The sequence below is a fragment of the Anas platyrhynchos genome, chromosome 2 (genome assembly GCF_047663525.1).
Source record: "Anas platyrhynchos isolate ZD024472 breed Pekin duck chromosome 2, IASCAAS_PekinDuck_T2T, whole genome shotgun sequence".
In the NCBI taxonomy this organism is placed as follows: domain Eukaryota; kingdom Metazoa; phylum Chordata; class Aves; order Anseriformes; family Anatidae; genus Anas; species Anas platyrhynchos.
In genome coordinates, this window is record NC_092588.1 from 152,668,716 (window position 1) to 152,693,321 (window position 24,606).

At 40.8% G+C, this 24,606-nt stretch overlaps 1 protein-coding gene across 14 annotated transcripts in view; it reads left to right on the forward strand.

Moving 5' to 3' along the window:
• The window catches only part of KMT2C (lysine methyltransferase 2C), a 195,964-nt gene that overhangs the window by 155,868 nt on the left and 15,490 nt on the right, over positions 1-24,606 (forward strand). For 13 of the 14 annotated variants that reach the window (XM_072033849.1, XM_072033848.1, XM_072033844.1 and 10 more), the window contains 14 exons: positions 1,647-1,785; positions 2,026-2,240; positions 2,353-2,426; positions 4,896-5,078; positions 5,687-7,567; positions 8,605-8,930; positions 9,751-11,573; positions 12,605-12,716; positions 14,000-14,078; positions 14,189-14,252; positions 16,897-17,129; positions 20,150-21,865; positions 23,446-23,658; positions 24,124-24,288. In XM_072033849.1, coding sequence (XP_071889950.1) covers positions 1,647-1,785; positions 2,026-2,240; positions 2,353-2,426; positions 4,896-5,078; positions 5,687-7,567; positions 8,605-8,930; positions 9,751-11,573; positions 12,605-12,716; positions 14,000-14,078; positions 14,189-14,252; positions 16,897-17,129; positions 20,150-21,865; positions 23,446-23,658; positions 24,124-24,288 — 7,223 coding nt within the window. The remainder of the gene's footprint in view (positions 1-1,646; positions 1,786-2,025; positions 2,241-2,352; positions 2,427-4,895; positions 5,079-5,686; positions 7,568-8,604; positions 8,931-9,750; positions 11,574-12,604; positions 12,717-13,999; positions 14,079-14,188; positions 14,253-16,896; positions 17,130-20,149; positions 21,866-23,445; positions 23,659-24,123; positions 24,289-24,606) is intronic. The other variant, XM_072033845.1, reaches the window with a different exon arrangement.

Genomic DNA, 24,606 nt, shown 5'->3' on the forward strand with positions numbered 1-24,606 from the left:
TTACTATTAAAATTGTTATGAATTAATACAGTGCCTTACTGCTTTTATATTGAAAGCAAGGGGCAAACTGATACTTTCTGTTGTTGTTTCTAGTAGAGCAAGATTTTAGCAGTATGTATGAGCATAATTAAATGCACTCTTTTCTCATCACACATCACCATTAGTGGATTTTCCTTGAGCTCATATAAAGAGTGCCCAATCTTATTATGCTGGTACTACAAAAAGTAGCATGCAAATTGATTTCACCCATGAATTAATCACAAGAGAAAAAAAATGATTGGTTTCCTAGTTGATTGAATTTCCATAAGAAGGAAATACTTCAAAAAGTCTTGGAAAGGAGAGAGTTTAAAGCAAATAATGAGGTGATTTAAAGCAAAAGATAATATAGATATCAGTGCCAGTTTCCCAGTTATTTGGATATTTGATAACTTCAGCATTAGAGCTCTGTAAGATTGTTTAACTTTCTCCCTGTGGGAATTGCCACAATTACGAAGTTTTAGGTTTGTAATTTGGTTCAGTTATGGTGTAATGATCCACATGTTTCTGTGAGATAAATACTTCAGTAATGGGGAAGCTTGTATCAAGTTTCAGCAATTTCAAATAAAATTAACAGTCTCTTCTCATGCAGACACGTAAGCCTACTGTGTGAATGAGAGCCTCGACTCTCTGTTGTGTTTGTTTGCCAGGACTTGAGTTACCATATACTAGCTGTTTAGCAGCTATGATAAAGCACGTTTTCCTAAATTCTAATCAAGTTACTCTCATCCAAACTAAACTTCCCTGGGTAGTTTATGTAATGTGTAAATCAAAAAACAGTCATGTCAAGTGTGAGAAAGTGATACAGTGAATTATCCTACAGATATGTCTATTCCTGAGTTACTTTTGTGCTATTAGGAAAATATCCAGAACATATTGATAATTGCACTTCAGTGACAGGGATTCAAAGGTCAGTGTTAATTCCATGTAGGAACATCTGCAAAGACCATCTGCTGGAATGAATCTGCCTCTGCCAGATTTGCCTAATATTTTAATCAAATAAATAAAATTTTCCTCCTCAATAGTGCTAGGCTGGACATACAATTACAATGCTGATGCTCATTTGACTAGGTTTTGTCTAGTTCATCGGTTACACATTAGGGAGTTAGTAGATAACAGGGCTTCCTTTGATACACTGCTGTCTCAGAAGAAGAGATGTTTAATTCAGGTGGTTAATCATAATTCCCCAAGGACTAAAAGCAACTTTCTTCATGATTGGTGCTTGGCAGCAGTGTGGATTTTCCTTTTTTTGTGGAACTTTTTTTTTTTTCCACTGGAACTCAGTATAACATATTACAGACCATTAACCTTTAGGAATATATTTCAATATTAAGTGTGGTACCACAACATGGAGTAATGCAAAAGCTTTGGAAAACCATTAAAAAATACATAAAATCTGTGCAGGGATGTGATACAGTAGCAAGGAACCCCATAAGCTTGTAGGAAAGCAAAGTAAATTTAATTCAAAACCTTTCCAAAAAGGTAAGGTCAGCAGTATAAAATTTTAAAGCAATTAGTATTTCATTTGGTGAGGCATGTCTTCACCAGAAATTTCCACCTCTACCTTAAGTAGTCACCCTTTAAAACAGTAATGTAACTTCTTTTTCTAGGAGAGAGTGCATTTCCAAGAGTACCACTTATGAATGGTCTGATTGGCCCTAACCCTCATCTCCCTCATACAGCTTTGACTCCTGGAGGTGGATTGAGCACCTTCTCTCCCATAACACAGCAACCATATACTGATACCAGGTAAGTGAAGATGGGAAGTCAAAAATATCCACTGCTTATCACTTGGATGTTGGAGATGCTGTTAATTACTGTGATACAGTTAGCATAGAACTGCTTAGTTCTAGACAGCCACTACAAAAGGTCTGTGTTCTTGCAGCTTGCTGACGACTGAAATAGCAAACAGAAAAAGTACTTTGCTAATTGTTTCTGTATATTGAGATGAATCTGTTTACAAAACAAACCCTTTTTCTGCCTTGCCAGGGATAAGAATCCAGCATTCAATCCAATGGTAAGCGATCCAAACAGCTCGTGGGCACCATCTGCTCCACCTTTGGAAGGTGAAGGTGATACGATGTCCAATGCTCAAAGAAGCACTCTTAAGTGGGAAAAAGAGGAAGCATTGGGTGAAATGGCAACAGTAGCACCTGTTCTCTATACAAATATCAACTTCCCTAACCTAAAGGAAGAATTCCCAGGTGAGCAATTTACCAAATAAGGTAAATTGTGTAGAAATGTATGCATCTTTATTTGAAATGATACAAACCAGACTTACTAATGCCTTGTGTATTAACACATTTTTTGGTGCAGACTGGGCTACAAGAGTGAAGCAGATTGCTAAACTGTGGAGGAAGGCAAGCTCGCAAGAGAGGGCTCCATATGTGGTAAGAACAACTACCACCTGCATTTGCATACGTTTAGCAAAAATGTAGTATTTCATCTATAATACTTTCATTTTTATTTTCTTAAATAAGTAGGGTTAATGAAAGATCACTTATGCTAAGAATGTCTTTGTAATTCAATTTCTATCTCTGAATACTTTTACCTGTTTTTTCTGCTTTTCATCCTTGAAATAAACCATATTAGTATTGTACAATCTAAAAACATCAACTGAGATGAGAACATTTGCGGTTCTCACTACTTCCTTGCTACATTTGATTCATGCCTCAAGTCTTACTTGCTCTTGTCTCTTTCTGCACAGAATCTCACCGGTTTCTTCATAAGGATGATAACAGATCATGATGTGACCTTCTTCTCTTTCATCTTCCCCTCTCACTAGTGTTTTCTTTTAAGCCCCGTTAGAGTTGCCGAAGTCTTTCACCTGCTGAACTAACCATTCCAGAGGCATCAGTGTTTCACATCTCTACTTTCCTCATTTTCTTTTATTCTTCTGTTGTTTGCCTTACTGTTCCCTATTACTACATTCTCTTCTCTTTCTGCAGTGCAGACTCTTAATATCCTCCATGCTATAGGGAGCATGAGGGACTCCATTCTTCTCTCCAAAAGCCTTCACCTTCTTCACATCTGAGTCAAGCAAACAGACATGTTTGTAGTAACTGTCTGGAATATGTGGTCTCTGATTCCTGATGCCATTCAACTGGCGACCCTCATGCTCTGCTGTAACCTCTTGTTAAAGCCTTGTGGTATCCAAACCTCAGAACCTTTATTTCATTCTTCTCAGCCTGCCCAGCTATCGTTGGCAAACATACCTTTTTGCAATGCTCTTTATGTCTCCATTCTCTTCTAGTTCTTACCTTTTCTTTCTTTCATCACAACAGTAATTGGACGATTGTTCTCATTCTCACTATGTAGATTTCTGAGGATTTTACAAGGTTATGCTTTTAGTCTCCTTCATTCTCCCCACCTATTATTCTAGATTGAGTGTGGGAAGTAGACACCCAAGCCATTAAGATCTTGGTCTTTCTAAAAATCCTGTCCACTTGAAACAGCCCTTCTCTGTTGTCTGCTCTGTATCACTGAGATATCATTATTATTCTGCTTTTCATTCAGGCCTGTAACTTCAGCACCTTTGGACCTCTTTGTCATCTCATCCATGCTATATTAAATCTTGGTGATTCCCTCCATACAGCATTTACAAGAAACTATTCATTTAAATGGGTGGATTTTTATCCAGGCATTTATCACTTTACAATTAATTCTATTACTGAATTTTCCTTTTTCGTTGCTCTTAATAAATGTAGTCCTATTCTTCCTGCAACAGATATCCAAGACATAGATGCATATTTCCTTCGTGTTTCGGTAGGAAGGTCACATGTAATTGCTCATGCATGTACATGTATTTGCATAGTAAGAAGCAGTTATTTCCTCACAGATGTTACAGTCCATGTACTTAAACTACAGCCGTTTCTAGTGTACTCAGCATTGTGCACACAAGGAGCTGCTGTGTTGCCTGTCCTGAGGATCTTTCACTCAGGGGGGATGAATAAAGGCTACCTTAGAAATCAAATTCAGAAGATTGTTACTACATTTTTGCTGTAGGCATTTTACTTTCCTTACTACTATGCACAATCCTGTCACTTAAGAGAGGAAGTGACACTGATTTCTGCTGCTGTGACACTGGTGCTTCTATCTGTGTTACTGTTTCTTTGTCGGAGGGGAGGATTTAAGCCTTTTCTGCCAAGCAGCCCCCTCTTGAAAACCGCAAATAAAATTGTTAAAAAGAAGATGTGAGGAGGATTTGATTCAGAAAAGGAATCGCATCCTAGACTGGTAGTAAAACAGACTCTGAAACTTTCATTAGATGTTTTAAAGTGTCAGTATAGCTGTAAAATGCCTCATTGAAGAGGAATTGCTGTTCTTACATCCAATTTTTCCTGATCTATAAACCCATATCCTATGTTTGTACTGCTAACTTAACACGGACTGCGATCTATAGAGGCTATTTAATGGAGTAGACTGTATTTTTCTTGTCATTGAAGTTCTTCGCAGTATTGACCTTTATTGATCCAAGCATTATCTGCTGTGCTCATGTCTTCAGGTTTTAGACCACAACAATACACAATTTGAAAGGTAACCTGGTCGGATTCATGCTTTCCTGGCTCAGCGCAGTACCTGAACAGGGACTCATGTATACAAAACTTCTGCTGCTAATAACTCCTTAGTTCTCTCTGTTTGTGTTAGTTTAAACACAGGATTTCTACAGGGGTGAAGTATTTTCAGTTTCAAGTTCTTAGTAAAGTTTGTAATGTAGTTTTTACAAGCATGTTTTTGATAAAAATAAGTCATACCAATAATTTGGTTGTAAATTTTGTAGGAATAACAGATGCAGTGTTCACTCTTAGCAAAAGAAAGCGAGGCTAACTACATACGTGTTTTTTTTAATCTTTTCCCAGCAAAAAGCCAGAGATAATAGAGCTGCTTTGCGCATCAATAAAGTACAGATGTCAAATGACTCCATGAAAAGGCAACAGCAACAGGATAGCATTGATCCTAGCTCACGTATCGACTCTGACCTCTTTAAAGATCCATTAAAACAGAGGGAATCGGAGCATGAACAAGAATGGAAATTCAGACAGGTGTGTTGCTTTTAGGCTGTTTTATTTTTGTTCCTGTTTTTTATTGCATTGTTGGAATCCTTTGTTAGAATAAATCAATTTTAATCTTTTTTTGTAGAAGAGTATAAATTCAGGCATTCTGGAAGGAAATAGATGCTATCAGAAGAAAAGCTGCTAGTAAATGTTAGAAAATTTTGTTTTAAAACTTCTACCCTTAAATTCTACCTATTGTGGAAGTAGGTTATTCTTTCACTGTATGGTTAGCTGGTGTAATAGATTGGTTTTATACACCCTATATTGCAGTAAGTTCATCCTTGCAGTATGCAGCAGCTTACTCCATCAGTGCTGCGTCTGTCAGTACTGGTCTTCAAAGTACGGGGTTGGAAAGCTCTGCTGCTCTTCAGGCAAACTGGGAAAATTTCTTCCCAGGTAATCAAGGGTGCATGTCAGGGTAATTGAACTTTACAGATAGCTGTGCTCTATGCTCCCATTGCATTTACAATTTACAACTATTCATAGCTGATACGTAGCGTGCTTGAAAGTTTTAATATTACTGATTCATTTTCAGTCATCGAAGATTTTATCATGTATGTAAAAGTGTAACCTCTTCCCTTATAACTTTAAAACAGCAAATGCGTCAAAAAAGTAAGCAGCAAGCCAAAATAGAAGCCACGCAGAAGCTTGAACAAGTGAAAAATGAACAGCAGCAACAGCAGCAGCAACAGCAGCAGCAGCAGTTTGGTTCACAACAGCATCTGAGCCAGTCTGGCTCAGACACGCCTAGCAGTGGGATCCAGAGCCCCTTGACACCGCAGACTGGCAATGGCAGTATGTCCCCTGCGCAGCAAACATTCCACAAGGATCTATTTGCAAAGCAGCAGCTACCTGCTACACCTACTTCAGCATCCTCCGATGACGTGTTCCTAAAACCACAGGCCCCACCCCCTACTCCAACCCGAATCCAACACGATTCCCTGTCTCAGTCTCAGGCTCCCCAGACATCCTCCCAGCAGATGTTTTCTCCAGGTTCCGCAAGCACAAGGCCTCCTTCTCCAATGGATCCGTATGCTAAGATGGTGGGAACACCTAGACCGGCGCCTATTAATCAAAACATTGTTAGAAGGGGTAGCATCACACCGTTAGACACCTGTGCACCACAGTCAGCCATGTCCAGGCCCATCCAGGTCACGGAACCATCAGGAAGCAGGCCTTCGCCAGTCAGGGATTCATGTTCTTCATCTCCAAGCAGCAACGATCCCTATGCAAAGCCACCAGACACGCCCAGGCCTGTCATGCCACCAGATCAGTTCTCCAAACCCCTGGGGGTCCCGAGGTCACCCATAGTTATGGAGCAGTCAGGGAAAGTTCCTCTGACAGCTGGAAGCGGTGATCCCTTCACTAAGCCAGCTCCCAGAACCGATACCTTTCAGAGACAGAGAATAACTTCTGCTGATGCGTATGCACGGCCCCCGTTGACTCCTACTCCTACTCCTGTTGATGGTAGCCCTGGACCCTTTAAAACTCCCATGCGCCCACCTCAGTCTCCACAGGATCCTTACACCTCGATGCCAACCACACCGAGGCGCGTTCCTGTTGATCCGTATGAGCGGCCCGCTTTGACACCGAGGCCAGTGGATAACTTCTCCCATAATCAGCCTAACGATCCGTACAGCCAGCCTCCCCTTACTCCCCATCCTGCAATAAAGGAGTCTTTCACCCATCCGCCCCGGATAGTGCGCCAGCAGAGTGATTCTTTCCCTCAATCCGGACCCATTTCAAGGCCAGCTTCTCAGGACCCTTACTCCCAACCTCCAGGTACTCCCCGGCCAGTTGCCGATCCTTATGCCCAACCTCCAGGAACTCCTCGGCCCACCACAGTCGATCCGTATATGCAGCAACCACCAACACCAAGACCTGCACAGCCAGCAGATTTATTTGCTCAGTCCCCAGCAAATCAGAGACATTCTGATCCATACGCTCAACCTCCTGGAACGCCAAGGCCAGTTCTGAATGATCCTTACTCTCAGCAACCAGGAACTCCAAGGCCAGGAATACCAGAGAGTTTTAACAGACCTGCAATGACAAGACCAGGATTAATACCAAACAGAGATCCTTTCCTGCAGACATCACAGAACAGGTTGCAGGGCACTTTTGTCAGGCCGCCAGACCCATGTTCTCAAACTCCCAGACCAGCAGGACCTGCAATAACGGATTCATTTAGCCATGGTCCTGCTGCTCCAGCACGTGACCCCTATGATCAACCACCCATGACTCCAAGACCTCAGCCAGAATCTTTTGGAACTGGTCAGCTAGCCCACGATGCTGCTGAACAGTCACGGCCTGGATCTGAGGGCAACTTCAGTGCATCTGCAAATTCTCCAATGAGTTCTCAAGGGCAGCAGTTTCCCAAAGTTTCACAAGTTCCTGGCCCAGCACCCACTACAGGAGTAACAGATACACAGAATACCATGAATATGTCTCCTCAAGCAGATACTGAAAAATTAAGACAGGTGAGAATAATGTTTAATATTGATGCTATTGAAATTTCATAAATAGGAGAATTTCCCCCATTTTTGGTAAATATTTGAAGTTTCTTGGCATTAAACATAGCTGTGTAATGTAGAATTACATCTGTTCACTTGGTGTATTAATTTAGCTCTCCTAGATAGGGCCAGAACGTATAGAATATAAAAACATCAGTAATTTTTAAGGAATTTGGGGCAAGATCCAAAAATGAAGTAAAGGTTATCATTGAAGCTGTTGAAGAGGTAGATGACTGGTCTACAATAGTTCTGTCATATACGAGGTGAGAAAGAAAAACCTCAAAAGGACAACTAATTGTATCCTGCAATAGATGAGATGTAGAACTGATTGTCAGTGACTTGTTAATTGACTAAAAAAGGGAGCATAGGCAAGAGTCTTAGCCTAGACATCCAATTTCTCAGGCAGCTAACGTGGTGGGGTGAATTCTGCCACTGGTCACTGCTCCTCTGCAGGCACATTCACTCCAGGCTTTGGTCAGTGAATGTTTGACAAACAGCTCTTGTTGAGCCATACATAAAATTGCCTTCAACTTGTGGAAGGCTGCCTGGTGTTTTGTTTGGAAGGAGCAGTGGGAATTGGATTTAGCAGAAAAATTGGTAGCATTGCTCACACAGAGTCAAAGTAAATTCTGCAACTGTGGTGTAAATATCTTGCTGAATTTTCTTCAGTGGACCTCCCTCCAGTCACCTTTCTTCCTTGGGACCCTTGAAAGGGTCTGCATTGCTGGAATAGAAAAAGGAAATGAGCATTGCTTCTGTGTTAACTGGTGAAATGGGTTTGCACTATATGCTCTAACAAGAGGTCTGGAGATAAAAATTCTGTTTTACCAGCGTTCTTGTACAATCTGATCCCTCTTCTAACTTCTGAGGTGATTATGGTAATGTAATGTTTTTCTGTAGTGATTGAAGAACTTCTTTCCTCCGAAAGGCTTAACCTAGTGAAGTATAACACTTCAAAATATGTCAATTGCAATGTCAAGCGCAATGAATTTTTTTTTAAACAGCGCCAGAAATTACGTGAAATTATTCTACAACAACAGCAGCAGAAGAAGAATGCAGTTCGTCAGGAAAAAGCCTTACAGGAGCAAGCAGCTACTCCCCATGCAACTCCTCTTCAGCATTGGCAGCAAGACAACTTAAATCCAATTTTTAACCGTCCTCCTCCTCCGTATCCTGGGAATATTAGGTCCTCTGTTGTCCCTCCAGGCGGGCCAAGGTTCCCAGTATACCCAAAAGATCAACGCGGACCATTTCCTGGTGACGGGCAATTCAATAGACCCCAGTTTCCAGGAGATATGAATGCCATGGGGATGAGACCACATGGTCTTAGGTAAGCAGTTTGGTCTCTTAAAACCCAGATATTACAGCAGTAGTTCTAAATCTGCAGAAATCATTATATACAAAGTTTGGGTTTTTTGGAGGGTGAAAAAATCATACATTATCTATAGTAGCTGGTAATATTACCTGAAGTTGTATGTACAGTACCTTTTCTTGTAAGTATCTGTAACATTAGAATGTACTTTTCGCTGATTAACACTCTTCTAAACTGTATTTTATTGGGAATTTATCAGAAATAAAAAGGAGAAACTGGAAATTCTGGTAAACTGCAAGATACTGTTGCCCATTGTTTTGAGGCATTTATTAAAAAAAAAAAGTATAACTTTAGCTTTTGCTGCTTTAGAAATGGATCAGTGTAATATTTTTGTTTTCCTTTATAATGAATATGTAATCTAATGTTGACTTCTGTCTCTGCCATTTTACAATGAATACCAGTATTGACATATATTGTAGTCTCAGGAATTACTATTTTCAGTATTTTGAATTTATTTCAGTAAATCCGTGCATTAATTTTTAAGTGTACTAAGTTGAATTAAAATGCAGTTTGTTTGCTTAGATCTTGCTGTCACAGAGCTTTCTATTCATTATTATTGGAATTGAAAACAGGTTGTTTATTAAACATAATTAAAGCAATTATTTTATTGTAGTTATAAAACTCATTTGAATATAAGCATAATCAGTCACAATATTTATTTAAATATCTTAATGAATGTATCATGTAAAGCAGTTTGGTGAATAGTTATTTAGTCAAGTATGACAGGCTAGGCAGTCCTGAGAAAAAATATTATTTAGTCTTTCATACTTTATTTTAGATTTGGGTTTCCAGGAGGTGGCCATGGTCCACCATCAGGTCAAGAACGTTTCCTCAGCCCTCAGCAGCCGATGCAACGCCCTGGAGTCCCACCACAGCTGAGAAGATCTCTGTCTATAGATATGTCTCGGCCAGTGAACAATCCGCAAATAAATAATACATCTGGGATCTCGCAGCATTTTCCTCCGCAGGGAATTCAAGTTCAGCAGCACAATATATTGGGTCAGGCATTTATTGAACTACGTCACAGAGCTCCTGATGGGAGGCCAAGGCTGCCTTTTACTCCTTCTGCAACAAATGTTATGGATCCATCAGCGCAACATCAGCGACATGCAGGGTTTATACCCAGGCAGGAATTTCCGGGCCCAAGACCGGCAGAACCACTGAGACATAATTCTCAAGGTATACCTAACCAGTTGCAGATGTCTACAGGTTTGGAGCATATGTCGCAGCCCCAGCAGGATCAAATCAATCCTGAAAACCCACCTGCACTTGTAATACGTTCTCTAAGCCATCCACCAGTGGCCGATGCTTTCCCAGGACCATCTTTGCCTACACCTGCACCAAGTGATGAATCGGCAAATTTACAGATTCCTACCCAGCCAAGTGATGGTCTAGAAGAAAAGCTTGATCCTGATGATCCTGCTGTAAAAGATTTGGATGTGAAAGACCTTGATGGGGTTGAAGTCAAAGATTTGGATGATGAGGATCTGGAAAATTTGAATCTAGACACAGAGGATGGAAAAGGGGATGAACTAGACACTTTAGATAACTTGGAAACCAATGATCCTCACCTTGATGACCTTCTAAGATCTGGGGAATTTGATATAATTGCATACACAGACCCCGACCTTGACGTGGGGGATAAGAAAGGAATGTTTAATGAAGAACTAGATCTTAGTGTCCCCATTGATGACAAACTAGATATCCAGGGCAAGGCAGAAGAACCAAAACAGAAGGAGCAAGGGGATAAAACTGAAGCCCATCCTGAGACCCTGTCGCCACAGAAGAAATCTACTACAGAAAATGAAATTAAAACAGAAGTGCTTTCCCCAAAGACTCATGAGGAAAAGAAGAATGAAAATGAAAAAAGCGATGGAAATGCTGAATCAACAAGTACTCAACAGGCTGCCGAAACAGAGTTGAAAGATGGAGAAAAGGCTCCTGCGCAGCCTGCTAACCCAGACTTCCCTGACAAAGCTACTGCTGTTCCCAGTCAAGAAACAACTGTGCCTAGTCCAGATGCTCAGGGATCTGCTCCATTGCCTGTTCAAGGAGCAGTAAGTTCCTGCAGTATTTCTGGGTCCACACCAGTCCTCTCGAGTTTGCTAGCTAATGAAAGCTCAGATAACGCTGAAGCAAGGACACTAGGGTCTCCCTCTCAATCTTTGCCAGCAACACAACTGAACCAAGCATCAGGTATTCCACAAACACTAATGACACCTGGTGGACAGATCCTGGAAAACACTTTAAATTCCAATTTGGCCATGGTGCCACGAATAAACCATAATTTTTCTCAAGGGTCACCAAACCCTGGGTTTATTCAGGGTCAGTCAGCAAATCATAACTTTGGGACAGGACAGACGTCTAGTCAAACTGTGGCTGTAGCAAACCGTCCTGGTCCTAGTGGCATATCTGGTCCTCAGCAGATAATGCTTCCTCAACCATTAGCTCAACAACAAAACCGAGAGAGACCACTGCTGCTGGAGGAGCAGCCACTTCTTCTGCAGGATCTTTTGGATCAGGAAAGGCAGGAGCAGCAGCAGCAGCGGCAGATGCAAGCCATGATTCGCCAACGCTCGGAGCCATTTTTCCCCAATATTGGTATGTGGGTGATCTATTTATATGTGTATTTTGGTTAGTTATTTAAAAATCAGTAGATAATCTGTAGCACTAACAGAAGCAGGTAGATGTTTGGAATGTGAAGATGGCATAACAAAAAATCAACCTGAGCAGGAGGTATAATGGAAGTCTGCTAATTGAGTGTGTAAGTGAAATGCTGAACACTGGCAAGGCTCAGATTGACTTTACCAGGATCAGGATTAACACTGTACTACTGTTGATTTGTCAAGCATGAGCTCTGTCACTTCATATGTAATCTGGCGTAAATGCACTCTTTGTAAACAAAATTACATGATCGAGGGCAATAACTGACCTTTTGATATTCAAAACCGATTTTCTGTTAATGGTTGTTCTACGTTTTTGGCAATGTTCACGGTGGCTCAAGGAAAGGAATCGTTGAATGTAGCCTGGCCACCCTAGATGGCTAAGATGACTACCAGAGGTCTCTTCTAGCCTCAGACATTCTGTACTCACTCATGAGGACCATCAGTCATTCCTGGTTGTCCTGCTCTGTGGAGCAACAAACAGGAGAGATGGCAGGAAAGAGTTCACCATGCTTATGGTCTTCGTAGATACCGTATGTGGCGTGTGTACTACCAGTAATTACAGAGCGACCAAACAGTTCTTCGTAGTATGTTTGTGGTGATGGGTCAGTTTTGCCAGCTGAACTCAGAAACAAGCCAACTTCTTGATTCTTAGAACTATAAATAGAATTTATTAATCTGCTGTCTCAAATTCAGTCTAGAGTCCTTCTCAACCTGATCTGCTGTACTTTGTGTGTCATGGCTGAAAACCAGAGCAGTTGTGGCTGGATTAACTTTCCTCAGGGAATATATGAAGCAACATATTTACCATGAATTTCAAAGTGGAGAAGACAAGTAATTTGAAATAGTAATATAGTTATGTTATTGTGCTGATGATTTATGTATGAACTAGATCTAAACAAGTCAGTTCCAATTAATAACTTGTAACGTTCAGCTTTGTAATTCAGTTTTACTGTCTTTCTTTCGTAGACTTCGATGCAATTACAGATCCTATAATGAAAGCAAAAATGGTAGCTCTGAAGGGGATCAATAAAGTCATGGCACAGAGTAACATGGGGATGCCACCAATGGTTATGAACAGGTAAGCAATGCTCAACACCTTTCTTTAGGGCTGCTAAATCCACCTGGCGACTGGTCACAAGTGGTGTTACCCAGGAATCAGTGTTGGGGCCCATCCTCTTTAACATCTTTATTGTTGACTTGGATGAGGGAACTGAGTGCACCCTCAGTAAGTTTGCAGATGGCACCAAGTTGGGGCAAGTGTTGATCTACTGGAGGGTAGGGAGGCCCTGTAGAGGGACCTGGACAGGACGGGTCGATGGGCAGAGGCCAGTGGGATGAGGTTCAACATGGCTAAGTGTTGGGTCCTGCACTTTGGCCACAACAATCCCATGCAGTGCTACAGGTTTGGGGCAGAGTGGCTGGAAAGCTGTGCAGAGGAAAAGGATCTGGGGGTGTTGGTCATTGCTCGCCTGAACATGAGCAAGCAGTGTGCCCAGTTGGCCAAGAAGGCTTGTATTGGGAATAGCATAGCCAGCAGGGCCAGGGAAGTGATCGTCCCCCTGTACTCTGCTCTGGTGAGGCCACACCTCGAGTGCTGTGTTTGGTTTTGGACCTCTTACTACAAGGAGGATATTGAGGCCCAGAGAAGGGCTACGAAGCTGATGAAGGGCCTGGAGCACAAGGCCTGTGAGGAGCGGCTGAGGGCAGTGGGGTTGTTTAGTCTGGAGAAGAGGAGGCTCAGGGGAGACCTCATTGCTCTCTACAACTACCTGGAAGGAAGGTGTGGGGAGCTGGGGGTCGGCCTCTTCTCACAGGTGATAGGACCAGAGGGAATGGCCTCGAGTTGTGCCAAGGGAGGTTCAGGTTGGAAATTAGGAGACATTTCTGCTCAGAAAGAGCAGATAATTAGGGACACGGTTTGGTGGGTAATATGGGAATAGGGTAATGGTTGGACAAGATGACCTTGGAGGTCTTTTCCAGCCTTAAAGATTCTATGATTCTATAATATCTAAATACATTATTCTCTTCATTTTTTCTTTGTATTAGAATATTTAAAATACTAATGCATTTTTTTTTTCAGGGCACCTTCACTATTTTTAGCACAGTATGCCATGTTTTATTGGCCTGTCATAAAAGTGTAAAAATGCAGTAGTATAAGCCACGAGCAAAGTGTGTTGTAGGGGCAAATGAGAAAAAATATTCTACTGGTTTTTAAAACATTTGGTAAGGAAGCTAGAGCAAATGTCTAGAAAATATACATGCTTTGTTGAAGTTCAGTGTAATACAGAATGTTGCCTTCTCCTCCAAAACACCCAGCAGTTCTAAAAGTTCCAATTACATTTTGTGTTTATGTATCAATAGGTTTCCCTTTATGGGTCAGCCGGTGCCAGGGGCTCAGACCAGCGAAGGCCAGAATCACATGCAGCAGGCCATTACACAGGTAGTACAACTTGATACGGAGTTTACAACACAAATGTTTAGTAATGATAACTTTCTTAAATTGGATCATGATTTAATTTTCCCATTTATATGTTTTTCTGAAATTTCTAGGATGGAAGTTTGACACCTCAGATTTCTAGACCGAATCCTCCCAATTTTGGTCCTGGTTTTGTCAGTAAGTACAGATCGAAGAATTAGTTGTATGTCAACTTTTAATTTGACAGTTCTGTTACTTTTTTTTTTTTCTAAATAAAATGTCCATAAATTGATCCTTTTTAAATTGAGTCACTTCATCATTACAATACCAATTCAGGAAAGGGTGAATAGAAAATTTTATTAACTTTTTATTTCTAAACTATCCTCAAAAAAAACACCATTACAAAAGAGGGAAGTGGAACACACAAATAATTAGCATTATTTGTATGTGTTTAAGAACAGTAATTGTATTTATCTGACAGGCTGCTATCTCAAAGATCAGGTCTTCTGCTGTGTTGTAGTATTCTCTGAGCTGAGTGAGAACAAGAATCTATACTGGTGGGTTATTTTTATTCAAGAAGCAAAAAGGTTGGTGCAGCATCATTGTCATTTTAAAAATACCTACAAAAGCTGTCCAAGCATTAAGCAAGATTAGCTGGAAAACACAGTTGCTGAAAGTAGAAATATATAGCTTCCTTACTTCTGCTTGCCCTGATCAACTGCAAATGGTAGTCTCTGAGACAAGGAAGAGATTTGTTAGCAGAAATTAAAACAGCGTATGTTGGGAGAGAAAGATGACATACAAAAAGTGCTACTGCAAGAACTTGACTTGATATTTATTAATAAAAGAAACAAAGCAAACACCTTCATCTTTTCCAGCAACTGCAGTAGCCGTGCTAAATACGTAATGAGAAGTTTGAGTAATATTTTCTGTATTAATTTCTGATGAGATCCTAAATGGAACTCAGCAGTGGCTTAGCTCTGTTTGGGGGGTGGTTCTGAGCATTTGAGAAAATCTGTTCTTCATTTCAGTAGTAGTTATTCTTACCTGGAACTTGTTAATATTTCAGTACTTTCCATCTGCAGTTCCTCTCCATCATTTCCACTCGGTTGTCCCTTCAGGTTACATGATTAGTTTCACAGAATATATCACTGAAAGAATTAGTGCCCCTTGAGGCTGTAGATAGCTCTGTGAATCGATTTAGTTGAGCTGTTAGGTTCAATGACTGTTTCTACCACAGTGACTGTTAAAGAGGAATGCGGTAGAAACTGGAGCACAAGGAGGATGCGGTTGTACTGAAACCATACTGTCCTATAGATATCCTTATTCTTTATACAAGATAAACATTCTTCACATGGAAATTCCTTGCCTTATTCCTGATGATCCAGTTCATTGCCGCAATGTGATCGTGAGACAAATGATACTGTCACCAAACCCTGTGTCTCACTTTCTGGGCTTAGTGCCAATAAAGTGTTATTGGACATGATTGTTTTGCCTCCGGAAAAATATCTGAGAGCCATGGATTGCTCCTGGCAGATCAGCATTTCTCATTTGCAAAAAGAGTAATGTCACAGTTACAGTCTAAATGACAGTACAGTTATTTGTGGGGAGGAAAAGGCATTGGTACTGAAGGCACTGTGCTGAGAGCCAAGAGAAAGATATTTTTACAGAGAAGACAAATTGTAAAAAGCTTGGGTTTTGGTGCGGTAATTTTCATGCAGTAACTTTGAATTGTAGAGTAGTTTGTATTTTAATTTATTCTATTATAATTTATAATAAATAATTAGTCAGAAATATGTCATGTAGTCTAAATTATCAGACATTTCTAAAAACAAATTAACCTGCCCGCTACTTTCTTCACTCATATTGATATTTCAGGATCTCTGTCAAATGAAGTAAAGCTTATGCCATCTGTGATTAGAAATAAGAGATCCGTTACACTTTAATATACAAATTGGTATTTCTTTCCTTTGGAATCCTACCCCAGTTTCTATGATCTGTAGTGGCTGGGTTTTGGTTTCAGTTGAAAGAAAGTAGTGTTTTATCCAATTCCTTTTTTACATCTCAAGTGAAGTGTCTTTCTCTACCAGTGGAGAATGTCTCTCCACTCGCTTTTGTGTTTCAGCTCAGGTTAAATAGCTTCTACTTCTCCCTTACTAATTAGCTATCCCAATTTACTAGTGTGTTCAAATTACTTTGCCTTCTTTATCATCCTGAAGTTGAGTACAATGATTGTTGATTTTGAAATACAAGATAGTACATGGAACTGGAAACCTGACGAGGCTCTACCTTTCTTTCATTTCATCAATTTTTCATGTTTATGATTTTAACTTTTTTTTCCTAGAAGTCATAACAAAAATAGATTTAAGTGTACACAACTTGTGCAAATACCAGAAATAATTAGACCATATTTCATGTAAATCTGTGTCTTTATTCCCTAAGCTATATTTGCCTGTACCCAACGCCTTCAAGAGGCCTTCCATATCCTTTCTTTTGTGACAGAGCAGGGAACCACCTGCAGGTTCTGCAGCTGTTTGCAAAGCTGCTTTTGCTCGCTGGCTAGCACATACACACATATACTGACTGGATAGCAGTCTGGTGTCTCTGGAAATTAAGGGCTTAAGTTAAAACTGCTTTCTCAATAAAGGCAGCAATTTGGATCTCGTCTTCCTTACTCAGATTACTCCAAGAGCTTAATGTCTCTTGAGATCTCAACTCATCTGTCAAATTTGGCTGAACTTGACCAACAGTTTCATAAGATAAGGGGGGAACCTGATGGTTAAACTCCATCTCTATAAAGTACGATGAGATCATGTCATACTTTATTTCCCTTGTCTCTTAGATGATTCACAAAGAAAGCAATATGAGGAATGGCTGCAAGAAACACAACAGCTTCTCCAAATGCAACAGAAGTACCTTGAGGAGCAAATCGGAGCACACAGAAAATCAAAAAAAGCACTCTCAGCAAAACAGCGTACAGCCAAGAAAGCTGGCCGTGAGTTCCCAGAAGAAGATGCAGAACAGCTTAAACATGTTACAGAGCAGCAAAGTATGGTCCAAAAACAGCTAGAACAGGTAATCATTGGGAAACAAAACTGTTCACCTTAATGCTAAGTTATTACACTGGTGTGACTCTTCTTTAAATCAGCTAAAACATGAATTGAAATGCTTAAATATAGTGGAGCTTATTTGAAAGGAGCCATTCCCTATTATAAGTTGTGTGTGTAACGGTGTTACTCTGGATCACCATTGACACTGGAGTTGTAGGAGGACATGCGACAGCAAAAATTACAACAAAAAGCTATTTTAGTACTTTGGGAAGAAGAGATATTTTTAGCAGGATGATTTACAGTGAATTCCTAGAGCCATGGAAAGCACAAACGAAAGATGGAAATTGCAAAGGAAGAAGGTCTGAGCATGTAGGGTCTTGTTTCAGCATTGAATGAATTTTACAACTCTGAGCTTTTTCAGACGTCCTTATGTAATCAGTAACTTGGTTATATGCCAGTTAAATGTTACTGTTTGGAAATCTCTCCTCATTATGTCTTTAATGCTAGCCTAGCTTTATCATCTGTCTGGTCCTTAGACACTAATCATCAGTGCATTGTCTGTTACTGTATTGTAGAATAATAAAGGTCAAAGGGGTATCTGGAGGTCATCTAGTTGAGTCTCTTGATCACTGGAGGACTAGTTCTGTGGGTAGATTGGGTTACTTGAGGCCATGTCACTCAAGTTTTAATAAGTCTCCAAAAGCAAAGATTGCCCAGCCTCTCTGGGCCCCCGTTCCAATGTGAAACCACTTTCACTGTGTGTTTTTTTCTTTATTTATATTCAGTTGGAATTTCACTTGCTGCATCTTGTAACTGTAATTATAGTAAGCGAGATTAAAGTTAAGCCTGTGATTTCTTTGATAAATTTATGGTTTGGCCAACAGTATAAAATCCTATGTTCCTCAAGACGTCATGTAGAAATTATCTGGCTTGATGTTTCCTTACTGGATGGGTGGGGAATCTTTTTGTTGTCAGGAACAGATAGACCTGCCAAATATTTAAATGCTTTAGAATTATCTTTTATTAATATGAGGTAAAAAATTGGCAGCAGGCTGCTTGGAATGAAGTCCTGAGATTTATCTGACTCCCAGGTTCTTGCTCCTGTGTTGCCTCAAGAGAAAGTATGCATTGGATGGACTATTCGTTGGCTTGTCTTTTCGCTGGGTGGAAGAGGGATGATGCAGATAATTATGTCTGTCATTTCTTCCTTTTTCTTTCTTTCCCTTCCACAACGAATGACAAGTAGATTAAACACAAAAATACTCACTTCAACCAATCTCTATCATACATACTTCAGTCTTGTCTTGCAGTGGAGTTACGTCAAAGTAACAGCTAATAAGGATATTGCTGGCAGATTCATTTAGTGCCATGTAATTAACGTTCTTTTATTCCTCATTTTTAAACTTGAGCTGCGTATGTGGCTGGAAAACATCCTCTACTCCCATTCAAGCACTGGTTTAGACCAGTCATCCAGATCCTAAACAGCAGGTTCTTATATACCGGGATGGACTTTTAACTACATTTTTACAAAAGTGCATTTCCAAGGACCTATTTGAAGCAATTTCTCATTCTTTCAAAAGAGATCAAGTCCTTTTTCTACAATCAAGCTTCTATCACTTTTGGAAAAGGGAAAACTACATATGCACAGAGAAAAAAAGCTCTCACAAAAGCTTGTGCTGGTCACAGGCAGAGAAACTGGAGCTGTCTCGGAGCAATGTGAGCTTATGTCTGACAGTTACTATATTAGCTCAGGCACGGAGCCATGCGGCCACAACCATATTGCTTCCACGGCCAGGGCAGTCTGACTGCTTTGGTGTGGCGCCGTGCCTGTGCTAATAAGCTCTGTGTCGTTCTCCACTGCTCTGGTAGAGTCACTGGCTTGCTCTGCGCAGGTGCTGGTCCTGTGAGGTCTCATCCACTTCCAAGTACAGTCACGGGGCTCGCTGCCACTGCACATTCTGGGAGGGCAGCGTGGTTTGGATGCCTCCTTGTTTAATCGTACTGAGCCAACACAGGGCTGTGTAACAGCTGAGAAGTCCTGGGGCACTGGGCTGTGCAGTGCAGACGGATCCAGTTGGTGGCTTTATGCAGTGTCGCTGTTTGTCTGGCAGTACCAATGCCAAGCCAGATCTCATAAGTTATCTTGGACCTGAGATGACTCTGTAAATAGCCCTTTGGGTGCATCTGTCCTGCCTTCTGGAGCATGTCCTGTAATATCTCTGTTGTCCTCAGCTTTCTGGTGTATCTATTGCACCAGATTAAGGGAGTGCTTTCAAACATTTTAGATTACATTATGGACTTTTCATATCAGTACAACAGCAAATGGAAGTTGCAGAAGTTGCAGTCTAACAAATGAAAGAGATTCCATCATCCATATGTTACAAAGCAGTGGTTTACAAGTCCTTTGATTTTCTTGGAGAGCAGTGTAGTTAGGTATCTATTTGTATTTCTGAAATACTCTCTCATCCTGGTGACGCTGTCAGATCCTTTTGTTGGCTTCTCCCATTTGCCTTAAAAAAATAAACTACTTAACTTTTAGTGTCCACATCCAGTGTATTCTCATCTTTAAATTTAAAATTCTCAAGCAGCAGTTGTCTTTTTCCTCTACTGTGTGATGTTCAGGAATCACTGTTTATCTGCAAACATTTTCTTTTCAGCTGCATCTTTAAAAAAGAAAATTGATGTGTGTATCATACATCTCACAGTTTCCTTTTTCCTGTCTGCTTCCAGCTATAGTTATTCTATACGTGGATGATAAGATTTGTACAAGGATTGCTTTGATTTTAGGTTTGTGTTCTGTAGCACAGTGCCATCTTGGTATGTAATTATAACTATTAGGCGCTGTTATTTTTTCTAAAATTTTGGGGTGGATGGTATTCCTAATTAAACAATGGGCATTTAACCTTAGAAAGGGAGAGAAAATAAGACGACGCAGAAGTGCTATTTTCACATAAGCTTAATTTTCTACTGGAAAGTTGCATGTTGTTTGATTCTTTACATAGTCAGTACATGTCAGAGATGAGTAATGACTTCTTAAATTGACAGATCCGAAAGCAGCAGAAGGAGCATGCAGAACTAATTGAGGAATATCGAATCAAGCAGCAGCAGCAGCAGCAGCAGCAGTGTGGAATGGCACCCCACGCCATCATGCCAGGAGTCCAGCCTCAACCACCGATGGTTCCCGGAGGAACGTCACCAGCAATGAATCAGCAAAACTTCCCCATGGTGGCACAACAGCTCCAGCACCAGCAGCATGCAGTGGTGATCCCGGGGCAGCCCAACCCAACCAGAATGCCAAATTTATCGGGCTGGCAAGCTGCAAATGCCCCTGCGAGTCATCTTGCCATGAATCCAGCAAGGATGCAGCCTCCAATGACGCCGTTGCCAATTACTCCTGGTACACCAGCTCCCGTGCCTGGTCCAAATGCAACTGCACAGTCAGGGCCACCACCGAGGGTGGAGTTTGATGACAACAACCCTTTTAGTGAAAGTTTTCAAGAGCGGGAGAGGAAGGAGCGTTTACGAGAGCAGCAGGAACGGCAACGCATCCAGCTTATGCAGGAGGTAGATCGACAGAGGGCTTTGCAGCAGAGAATGGAACTGGAACAGCATGGTATGATAGGGTCTGAACTAAATAACAGAGCATCCTTATCGCAGATACCTTTCTTTAATTCTGATCTGCCTTGTGATTTCATCCAAACACCGCGCCCTCTTCAGCAGTCTCCGCAGCACCAGCAGCAACAAATGGGACAAATGCTGCAGCAAGGTCCTGTGAACTCACCTCCCGCCACAAATTTCATGCAAAGCAGTGAGCGAAGGCCAGTGGGACCTACAACTTTTGGACCCGATGGATCTGCTGTTGCGGGTGGAGCCCCCAATTTCCATAATGTAAAACAAACTCACGGGAATCTTCCTGGGGCCACCTTCACGCAGAACCAAGTCAGGCCCCCATTTGCTCCTTCTGTACCTTCATCTACAGTACCTTCATCTACAGCACTCAGTAGTGGTGCCCCATGTGGTTCGGACACTAGCGTGCCCCAGGCAACAAACTTCCCTGGGTCAAGCCAGTCTCTCATACAGCTGTATTCTGACATAATTCCAGAAGAGAAAGGGAAAAAGAAAAGGACACGAAAAAAGAAAAAGGACGATGATGCTGAGTCAATAAAAGCCCCCTCGACTCCCCATTCAGACATTACTGCACCGTCAACTCCAGCCATTTCTGATTCTACCTCCACCCCCGCAGTTAATACCCCCAGCGAACTTACACGTCATCAGGATGAGCAAGAGTCGGTGGAGTTAACAGGTCCATCAACATCAAATGCAGCAGAGAGCCAGACCTCTCCAGAGCTGGAAAGTAAGCTCCCCGGCAGCAGCTTGCCACAGAAACAGCCAAGCGTAAGTATGGAGACTGAAAAGGATAAAGCAGAGACATCTACCAGCATTCAAGAAGTTAAACTAGAAAAGGCAGAAACTGATCAATGCTCAGGTCAAGCTGAGCCTAAAACAGAAAATCAAAGCAGTGTTAAGGTGGAAGAAGATAAGGTCACGTCACAGCCTGCCTCTTCAGCTCAGAGTCCAGCCCAGCCAGCTAGCGTTCCAGCAGCAAAAGGGGAGTCAGGGAATGAATTACTGAAACACCTGCTTAAAAACAAAAAATCCTCATCTCTTCTAAATCAGAAATCAGAGAACAGCTGTCGAACAGAAGATGAGACTGCTGGGGATAAGAAGTTAACAGAGAAGCAGAATCCAGCAGAAGGAGCGGTGAGCCTATTACTGCTTTGTTGTGCAATGATAACCAACAGCCAAAGGCCAGTTTGTGTCATTAGTGCAAGCATTTTTGAGAATATGCAGGGGAGGTAACCTACCTGCACAAGGGTGGAATAAACTGATTTAAGGATTTTTTACCTGCCTTCCTATCTTTTCTCCCTATGTTACAAAAAGAGCAAAATCTAATGACTTCGTAGATGAGTATATTCAGAAATTACTAAAATGCAAGAAACACTTTTTTTCTGTGAATAATCATCTTAAAACATGCCACATCCTAATATGTACTAAGATGAAGGCACAATTTTACAGAATGACTCAATTACATCCTAATATGTTCCTGTGCATCATACTGTATGTCTGACTCTGGCTTTGTTTTGTGAGTCCCCTTTTGTCAGGTACAGGATGAGCTGTGCACCTTTGCAGAGGTGTGGGGCTGGGCTTCATACACCTTCAGCTGCCAACCTGCAGTGTTCTGTGAATGAACCAAGCCTATATTAATTTTTTGCCAGTGAAAATCCTGTACTCCCTTTAATCTTAACAGATATCATTTTCTAGGATTTTTTATCAAAAGCATTAAATTGTTAAATCTCCTGAGATTGCTGGATTTCTATTTTACGTAATATTTCTCCAATTACTTCTATTTTAATGGAAGTGCTAATTCTTTGTATTAATGGCATTGTATGATTTAATAATTTATAAGGCTCTTAAAAAATAGAAAATGGCTTTCTGTATAGGTAGGGTACACTTGACACGTAGTATACTTTGTTGGCTATTTTATTGTGATCTTCAGTCTCAACAGCTTTGTTTCATGACTCCCTAAACTCTAAGTACATCCTTGAAATAAAATGTAAACACATTCAAAATGAATACAAACTGATAAATGTAATTGTGAGCAGCAAGTAACTTAGGTAAGTGTTAAAGATCCCCAGTTAAAACATGTATGACAGGAATAGTTGGAAAGTCCTTATGTTAGGGATTGTACAGAGCTGTTTAGAATAATAATTGCTAAAAAGAAATTAGACTTTCTCTTGGCATGACACCATCTGTTGCATTACCAAGTCCCATTCTGATATTTTTTTCCACTGCTATCCTTTTATATGAAGAATGGCTTTGCAAATTAGGACTAAAAGTATTTAATCAAATGGTACAGAGCAGAACCATTTCACAATACCGTTTCTGTTCTAAACTCCAAAGACATTTGTATTACATTAACTTACACGCCTTTCTTCTGTAACCAAGTTTCCCTTTTATTATCCCCTCATGAAAATCTCTAAGGCTGCATGCGCATGTGACTTTATTTTAGTGGGTATTCAGAAGAATATGTTTCTGCTCCGTGAGTTTTAATGATGTTTTCAGACGTCAGTGGTGTTAATGGTAAGCCATAATTCTGCATGCAGGGACAGTACAGCAGTTACAGTTGCCAGCAAGACAGTAAAGTAAACAAACCATAAATTCGGGGTGTTATCAGCGAGATATATTGCTGTGCGTGTTCTTTAGACTATTGTGCGATAAATTTGAATGAACTGTATATTAAAATGTCAAAAATTCTGCTTCTCTTTCTTTTTTTCTACCAGCAAACTCCAGGAAACCAGATGCAAGGTGCGTTTGGGTGTAGTAACAGCCAGCTTCAGAGAACAGATGTGGGACATGAAACCAAGAAGCAGAGAAATAAGCGAACTCAGAGGACAGGGGAGAAGGCAGCTCCTCGGTCCAAGAAAAGAAAAAAAGAGGAAGAAGAAAAACAAGCGATTTACCCTAACGCTGATACATTCATCCAGCTCAAGCAAGTAGGTATACGGAGACTGGGCAACTCAGCAAGGGGACACTTTAAAGAGTGGCTTTCTCGTGATGAAAATGAAGTGGTTAATGAAGTTGAATTTTGAATCCAGGGTTTAGAAAATAAAACTTCACAAAAAAAGGAAATTCAAAGGTTTGGTTTTATTTCAGTTTGGAATATCTGCTGGCTTGGCAGCATTCATTAGTCTCAAAGTGGAATTCCTGCCTGCTCTGGCAGCAGCTCTGACTGAGCTGCCAGGGAACTGGGCGTTGTGGCTCCGGTGGCCTGGGGACCATCTTCCTGAAAAAGCAGAGGGGTCTGTGTTTGAGGCAATTGTCTGAGAGTGGGTGAATTCCCTTAAAAAAAAAAAAAAAAAAAAAAAGAATAAAAACTACTCTACTAATGATAGGATATCTGTAATGCTTTTATTTTATAGTTAGACTAATTTCTAACGTTTTCTTTACTTTTAATACAGCAGCTTTCTCTCCTGCCTTTGATGGAACCAATAATTGGAGTGAGCTTTGCACATTTTCTTCCTTATGGCAGTGGCCAGCTAAATGGTGGAAATCGGCTTGTAGGAAGTTTTGGTAGCGCTACTCTTGATGGAGCTTCAGATTACTACTCCCAGCTCATTTACAAGGTACAGCTTTAATCTAGATACCCACTGTGGGCTCTCTGTGAGAAATGTTCTAATTATTGCTGCAGCTTGGTTGTATTTTGTGCCCTTTATGAAACCAGAAGAAAACACTCTTGTTATACTAACTGGGTTGTTCACTGTTGGAACAGAGATTGTTTTACCCTCTGATAGTGGAAATCAGTTCTAGAAACTGTCGTAAACAAATTAGGAAGTATTCCATTTACAAATGGATGCTAAATAGTGAAAATTGTAATTACAGTTTTATGGAGCAGAAAAGGCTGAATTCCCAGTACTTTGCAAAGTCGTTGAAAGCACTAAAGC